This window comes from Beta vulgaris, chromosome 6 (assembly GCF_026745355.1).
Source record: "Beta vulgaris subsp. vulgaris cultivar EL10 chromosome 6, EL10.2, whole genome shotgun sequence".
Taxonomy (NCBI): domain Eukaryota; kingdom Viridiplantae; phylum Streptophyta; class Magnoliopsida; order Caryophyllales; family Amaranthaceae; genus Beta; species Beta vulgaris.
This window is the reverse complement of record NC_079207.1, coordinates 48,231,296-48,239,426: the sequence shown is the minus strand read 5'-3', so window position 1 is coordinate 48,239,426 and position 8,131 is coordinate 48,231,296. Positions and strand designations below refer to the sequence as shown.

General features: G+C 34.3%; 1 protein-coding gene across 1 annotated transcript in view; it reads left to right on the top strand.

The window, feature by feature from the left end:
* The first annotated feature begins 2,954 nt into the window (after positions 1-2,954).
* LOC104896706 (MLO-like protein 4) overlaps positions 2,955-8,131 on the top strand; it is a 45,877-nt gene continuing 40,700 nt past the window's right edge. Inside the window, exons 1-6 of the mRNA XM_010683475.4 lie at positions 2,955-3,464; positions 3,581-3,638; positions 4,574-4,800; positions 4,886-5,002; positions 5,510-5,573; positions 6,085-6,176. Of these exons, the coding sequence (XP_010681777.2) occupies positions 3,339-3,464; positions 3,581-3,638; positions 4,574-4,800; positions 4,886-5,002; positions 5,510-5,573; positions 6,085-6,176 (684 nt within the window). The 5' untranslated portion in view covers positions 2,955-3,338. The remainder of the gene's footprint in view (positions 3,465-3,580; positions 3,639-4,573; positions 4,801-4,885; positions 5,003-5,509; positions 5,574-6,084; positions 6,177-8,131) is intronic.

Genomic DNA, 8,131 nt, shown 5'->3' with positions numbered 1-8,131 from the left:
TTCCTCTTTTCGTTTAAGGGTGTTTCCAAAAGATCTTCCCTCTTTTGCTTTATTCCTTATTTGGCAAAACAAATTTCCCTATTTACCCTCTCATGTCACTATCATATGGTCCACCAATTACATTATTAATTCAATTTTACTCCATTTCTCTCTCCTACTTTAACCCCTTTTTATTTGTTTATTTATCTTAACCCCTTTCTCTCTCCTACTTTACTCACACCATGCCCCACACAACTTGATTTTCCTTGGTATCTGTAGGAACAGTAAGTGGGAAGATCTTTAGGAAACGGAGGGAGTATATGATAATGCGTTGTTTATAGTTATATGTGACTTTGCTTGTTTTATGTATTTGACATACATACTATTTGAGGACTTTTTCTGTAAATAAACTCAAACAAAGAGCATCCCGTGCATTTGTGCACGAGTCTTAAACTAGTTATATATATTACCAAAATAAACTCTTCAAAATAACAAATAACACCACCACATTTAGCACGAAATTTTTTGCTTCCTTTCTCATCTTATTTCAACCTTATAGAATCACAGATTTTTTGATTTCAACCAACTCAATTTCTTGAAATTTAACAAAACCTACTCAATTTTAATGAAATTTAAAAAAAACGTCAGTTATAATACAAGAAATTAAGACATGCAATTTCATGAATTAAACCCACGAAATTTAACAAAACCCACAAACATTCATGAATTAAACAACGCAATTTTCAAAAAAAATTAAACATACCTTCAATTCAACAACCTTACCGTGAATTCATGCCTCTTTCCAGCACCACTGTCAACTTATAACTTGTTGGAGAAGTGGGTTGAAGAGTAAAGTTGAAGAACTCAACTGGGTTTGGAGAGAGGATGACATACTTTTCAAAAGTATTATTTCCTCTGTTTTGTTTTAAATGCAACAAATGAATATTCTATATCTCACAAATAAAACCCATTTGTTGCACTTAAAACGAAACGGAGGAAGTATTAAACTAATTTCAGGGAATGAGAGGGAATACTCCATCCCCATGTTTTCACAATCCCATCTTAGTAAACCACTTGAATTGACGAACATATCTTATATCATTTTATGAGGCCTCAAGTTGTTGTAACCCTTTTCCTGGTCTTCTCCGTAATGCTACTAACTTCCTTCTTCTTAGGAAGGTCAAAGTAAACCTCTTGCCATATGAACAATCCGTGTTTTTAAACCTTGGCTTATCACTTGTTGCCCCCTATAGACACTAGCTTTTAATGCACGCGATGCGTGCGACTACATTCTCCCAAATCAAACCAATACTCCCTCCATTACCATACCCATATTTCTGAATTTCACGCAATATTTTTTCTCTCTCTATTCATTTAAACATCATCTTCATCATTTTCCCCTAATTAAAATCACACACTCGATTTTTTCTCTCTCTATTCAATTGAGACTGTCGATTATTAGCTGAAGATTATCTCAAGCAAGTTGTAGAGTTGGCTTTGGCAGTTATGGAATTGGCTTTCGCTTAGCCCATCATGGATCGTCGAGCTTGCTTGCGGTCATGGACCAAACTCTGCAGTTTATGTTGAAATTCGATTATGGGCACAAGCACAATTTTTTGATTTTAATATATGGGTTTAAGTATTTTTTTTGATTTCCCCCAAATTCGAGTTGCTGTATTATGTCTCAATTTTTGAAATATTTGGGCACAAATATTAAAGTTATATTAGCGAAATTTATTTTTTGATTTTAATATATGGGTTTAAGTATTTTTTCTCAAATTCTTTTTAATATATGGACACAAAAACAACTCGAGTTCTCATATTTTGTCTCAAATTTTTTTTTATATCCATGGCATGAATATTGAAGTCATTTTTGACGAAATTTCATTTTTTTTTCCGACCATTTACGATGTAATTTTAATTTGAATTTCAACTATCTTCAAATTAAATTTTAAATAAACTGTAATTTATGTTAAATTTATTTTTGAAAAAAATATAATACAACACATATTCGTAAGAGTTACTATAATTTGAGTTTAATTTTACTCGAACATTGTACATATTTTCAAGATTTACTAAAGATAGAACATCACATATAATTTTATTTTCAATAACGAACTGCGTACCTGAATAACGGTAAAGAAACGGCAAATTTCAGAGTTCCATACTTGAGAATGTCGTGGAGATACAATCTATGAATAAAACTGATTTTTTTTGTTTGGAGTTTGTGTTTGTAATTGAGTTTGTGTTATGAAAAAATTGATTTGAGAGGATGTTATGCCGTATAATTTTTTTTGTTATTATATGTAGTATTAACGTTTGGTAAGTTCTTGATTATTAATATTTTTGATTGAATCTTTTTTATTGGTAAGTTTATATGATTAAATCTTATATAAGTTGATTGGGTTTAAATTTGATTTGATTGATATTTTTATTTTGGCAAGTTTATGCATGGAATTGGGGTTGATTAGGTGGTCAGAGGGGCATTTAAGTAAATTCCAAGGAGGACAACATTACTCCCCCTGGCTTATATAATAGAGATGTGTTCTCACTATATTGCTGCCACATGGACATGAATTTTACCCCATAACAGAAACTAGCTATATTTACAATATCAACAAAACTTCTTAACTTCCAACCCATATGAAAACTTTCAGAGAAGGAAAAGTGGGGATTTATATCCATAAACAAAGAGTCACACAAACATTTCAAATTTAGGGTTAATGAGAGTCGAATGTATGATCATGAGGTTGGAAGGTAGGAGCCCAATGGTTGGACTTTATTCTTAATTTTCTCCAAAGTATAATGAATAGAATAGAGAGAAATGGAGGAAGTAATGGACAAACTACTCAATTAGTGCACATTTCTTACAAGTTTTGACCATGAAGAGAACAACGGACAAAACCGGGATAGTGTTTGATTCAGCTTATCAGCTATATATACTTGCAAGCTCAGCGCACGTGTAGTGTTTGTGTATTTGTCTAAACCAACTGGGGACAAACAAAGCAACCCAATATAATATTAGTAATGAACACTCTTAACTTCTGGAAGTCTCAACTAGCAATGCCCAAAAATTATAATACTACTATCATTTTAGCTGCAAATTGGAGAATATCATTAATTTCTCAATGGTACTGATAGTTCCATTCACAGTTATGTTGCAGTTTATTCCATAATTTATGGATCTCATCTTATATTTTATAAAGTTGCTGAGCTCTTCAACAATTTGCTCTTTTATTGATTTCTTAGGATAAAGTATTTTGAACTTCCATGAATAAAATTGTTGGTAACCCCATAGATACTGGGCAATATTAAGAAAATAAAGCGTTGGGTTAAGTGGTTTACAAAAAAAAATAAAAATGGAGAGTGTGTTGAGAGAAGGAAGGTCTCTTGCAGAGACTCCAACATGGTCTGTAGCAACAGTTACCTCAGTTATGGTTTTTGTTTGCTTTCTAGTAGAAAGGTCCATTTATTGGTTTGGCAAGGTGAGAAAAAAAATGCTACACACATTTTCATTCGAGTTGATCAAAAAAGCTTTGCATTTTCTTTTGAAATGGGTAATTGAGCGTCTTTGATTTCCTTTTAATGTCTGTTTTTGCAGTGGTTGAAGAAGACTAGGAGGAAAGCTTTATTTGCTTCACTAGAGAAGATTAAGGAAGGTATTTCACTCTGCTAGACAGTAATTGTCTTTAAAAATTTATTTCATCACTAAAATAATGATATTTTTTTAACAATTTTACATTAATTATATATAGGATATTTTAGACATTTTAAGGAATGACAAAGTCCTCGGGTGTTCTTTTATAGAATAGAGATAATTATTTGCATGATGTTAGATAGGCAAAAGGGAGAAATTCCTAGTTCCTCATAGTGCCCAAGTTAGTACATTTACAAGTCCGTAGGATAAGAACCATAAGCACGATGAACATGAAGGATTAGGTAATGAACACGATGACTGATACCATTGAACATATACCAACAAAGATGTTCATATGTTCATTTAGCTTGTTATCCATGTAGATTTGGCTTGTTATCCATGTATATGTGCGCACCATGCTCTACATACAAGCGTGTGCACCATCTCGGCGTTGCTCCTAGTGGCAATAACATAAATGAGGGCAGTTATTGAAATAAAAATAGATTAATTTGACGTTCTTTAATGCCATAATAAAGTTGTATAATAATTCACATATGTCGTATAATCTATTATGGATGTTGTATGTATATGACTAATATTGTATTAGTGATAGTTGAATCAGAAATGACTGATGTTTGTTCCTGATATAAACAAGATTTGTTACTTTGAGTGAGGAATTAGGCAAAATGCAGATTTTGTTCTTTTTTTAATGGTTTGGAGATGTAAGAACTTCGTCTATTTTTTTTTTTTTCAAAATTTTTCATCTATTTGACTATGTTGAAGATGACTTATGGATTTTTGATAATTATTATGTTATTTGGTTTTCATATTTCATAGTAATAATTCCGGTAGATGAAGTCGTGTTTGAAATCAGCAACTATCTGGAAGTCTGACTTGTTATCTTCACTGTGTAAATGATTGGCCTTTTGGGTTCTAATTGTTTCCTCTTCTTTGCAGAACTTATGTTACTGGGTCTAATATCCTTGTTGCTGGGCCAATGGGCCAGATGGATTTCTGAGATATGTGTTGATTCATCTCTTTTTAACAGTCGATTCTACACTTGTTCTGAGGAAGATTTTACTTCCCATGAGAAATTTGTGATTAGAGAGTCTCTGCCCTTTTCAAACGAGACTGATATACCTCCAAAGGGATTATTCACTTCTGTTTCTCATCGATGTCCTCGTGTATGTTGCGTCCCTATCACTTCTGTTCTTGCTAAGTACTGCTGCTGTTATCTCTTTTAGATGTCTGAATGAATGATTGCTGCAGGGGCGCGAACCTTTTGTATCTTATGAAGGTCTTGAGCAGCTTCACCGGTTCTTATTTGTGCTTGGTATCACGCATGTCCTGTATAGTTGTCTTGCTGTTGGTCTGGCTATGATAAAGGTACAGTTACTGTTACTGCGGTAGTATAAGCTCAGTTGTTGATAGTGATGAATCTTATACATTCATTGGGACATGTCGGCGGAAAATCATGCAAATGCCTATCTATGAAATTAAGAGGCAAAACTTTCTTTCTGAATGTTGAAAGGAATAACAACAGATTGCAGTGTACTAGCTTCCTGTCAATTTTAGGTTGCACTTATCATTTCCTATAAAATTGGGATTTGTTGGGATAATTTAAGCCAGCATTCAAGAATTATGAGAATAAAAATGAGACTATATTTGATGCAATGCTGAAGGAAAATATACAATATATGAGCTAGAATATTGAGGTATTTCAAATGTGAATCATGAGAAAGATCAAATTTTGCTGAATGTAAATTGTCCGAATAGCGAGACAGAAAATTTTAAGTCTTCAAGAAATAAAGGAAGCCCATTTGAATCGAAGTGCATTTATCAGCAAATATTACTAGTTCATTCTGACCAATCAAATCGTGCATCATTTTGTAGATATACAGCTGGAGAAAATGGGAATACCAGGCAATTGACCAAGTAGGCGATGAAAATTTGCAAGGTATATAGATGGATAAAATTTTTAAAAGTTTTTGAAAGCTGATCTGACGTGCCTGGTATTTCCCATGTTTGCCTCTTTCTAGTGTCATTATCTACTGTTGTAATTGTCTGACCTCTAGCCCATCTGATTATCTGTATTCTTAGCAGCATGATCATTCCTTCTCATTGATCTAATGTTTGTTTCAGTAATTGTAATATACTACCTCCGATTCATAATAAACCCACCATTTTCCTCTTTGGGATTTTTCACAATACATGCACCATTTCGTCCGTTTCATAATAAACCCACCATTTTCCTCTTTGGGATTTTTCACAATACATGCACCAATTCGTCTTTCAGATGTTTCACAATGCATCCCCTCCTTTGAAACATGATCACATGGGTTTAAAGTGCAATCACAACACACTCTCTCCTCACCCTTGGTTTGAATGCCATATAGAAATGTTGCATGTATTGTGAAACGGAGGTAATACATATATGGGCTTTTTTACTTAATACTGTTACCCTGCAGCAAAGAGGAACAAGGTGATGAGGCGACAAACTACCTTTGCTTTCCATCATGCATCACACCCTTGGAGCAGAAACCGGGTTCTAATTTGGATGGTAATTTCTCTTACGTGATATATAGGCTTTCCTAATTATTCCCCTTCTGAAAACGATTTCTATCTGCGTCTTAAAATGCGAGAGATGGAAATATCAGTCTTGGTTTGTTTCATGTAGGAGTTAGTAATTGGTTGTGTGACACCATCAAGATTATCATCCGTGTGCTCTTTTTGCACCAATGCATCTTTAAGTGGTCTTAGCCTATAGCAGAAAGGTCATTTGTTGACCACCCTCCTTAGATGGGTAAGTAGAAAAGAATGTTGACGCTATATATGTCTCTATAACCTATTTGTTAGAAATACTACAAAGATGTTACAAGGATCACGAATTTGACTACTAGAAACAACAATGAACAATCTTCTAGGCGCGATACGCTTTCCCAAAAGCAATATTCCGACCCTTACTTTTGAGCACGGGTTACATGAAATTCACTCTCGAGATACAAAGAAGAAACAACGATGATCACGCTCATTATGATAATCGTTAAATGAGAATAAGTGTATGAAATAATTTGATGCGATGAACAATGAACTTGTGCTTTTCAATAGAGAGTTTTCTCTTGATGCTTTCATAAACATGTATAGGATAATGAATTAGAGTCCTTTGAAACACATGAACGTTTGGTATTATATGACAAATAACCTTCACAAACCAACCGAATAGACGTGAAAATAATCCAGCGCAGAGGGCGCTCCTCTCTGGAGCGGGCGCTCCAAGCAGGAGCCGACGCTCCTCGTCCAATTTTCGTCAGTTTTTCGCGTTCTTAAATCCTTGCCAAATTCGATCACTCGCTATAACCGAGCGAACACTCCTTCATCAGTGTACTAAATACATTAATAAACTCTATAACTCATGTTGATTCGAGTCACGCCACCATAAGCATTGCGACTCAAAACCACGTGACATGAAACCAATACATCAAATACTCTATATCTCCAACAATCCTCCCCCATTTAGAGTATCCATTTGTATTACTAGCGCAAATTTCATCACTACAAAAACAACCTCATGCACAAATGAAAGTGTACAAAGACTTGAACTTCCACTTAGTACAATACACATTCCAAGAATTCGTATCCAAATGGTGTCGTTAAACGTTTGAACCATTAGCAATACATAATGAACACTTGAATATATTGTACACACAAGATTAAATACTTGTTCTCATTAAATACTTTAATAGCCATGTGTCCGTATCATTCATAAGTACATCAAAGCTATGCCTACTAGCTCCTTGAAGCGGCCAAACTTTGCACTTACATAGGTAGATCTCTTAAAAGAAACATGCTCCTGTGATAAAGCATAATGTCAAGAGACCTATTAAGATGATATAACCTCTTAAATCATCACAGATTTAAAGAATTTTACCTTAGATGATTATATTAGTTCTTTCAATCATCAAATAAGGAAATTAATCATATTGAACTCAAGACCCAACGTCTTATTGGGTGTTAAGTTAAGATTTCCCTACTCGTGATTTTCAATGGGCATCAATCCTAAACCGATTGCCATCCTCTTTACCGTATCTCTAGCTAAAGCTTTAGTGAAGCAATTCGCTAGATTATATGTAGTCCTTACATAGTCAACTATAATAGCACTATCTTTGATCAATCCTTGGACATAACTTTGTCTCACACCAATGTGCCTTGATTTACCATTGTAAACTTGACTATAAGCCCTTGCCAATGCTGCATCACTGTCACAATGTATAGTAATAGGTGAAATCGGTTTTGGCAACAAATGTATCTCAAACATGAGATTCCTTAACCACTCGGCTTCTTTGCTTGCCGATGATAGAGCTATAAACTCCGATGTCATTGAAGAATCCGCAATGCAAGTTTGTTTCTTGTAAGCCCAAGATATATTACCTCCACCAGGGAGGAATACCCATCCACTTGTGGAGGAATGATCTTCTCTATTAGAGATTCAACTTGCATCCGAATACCCTTGTAAAA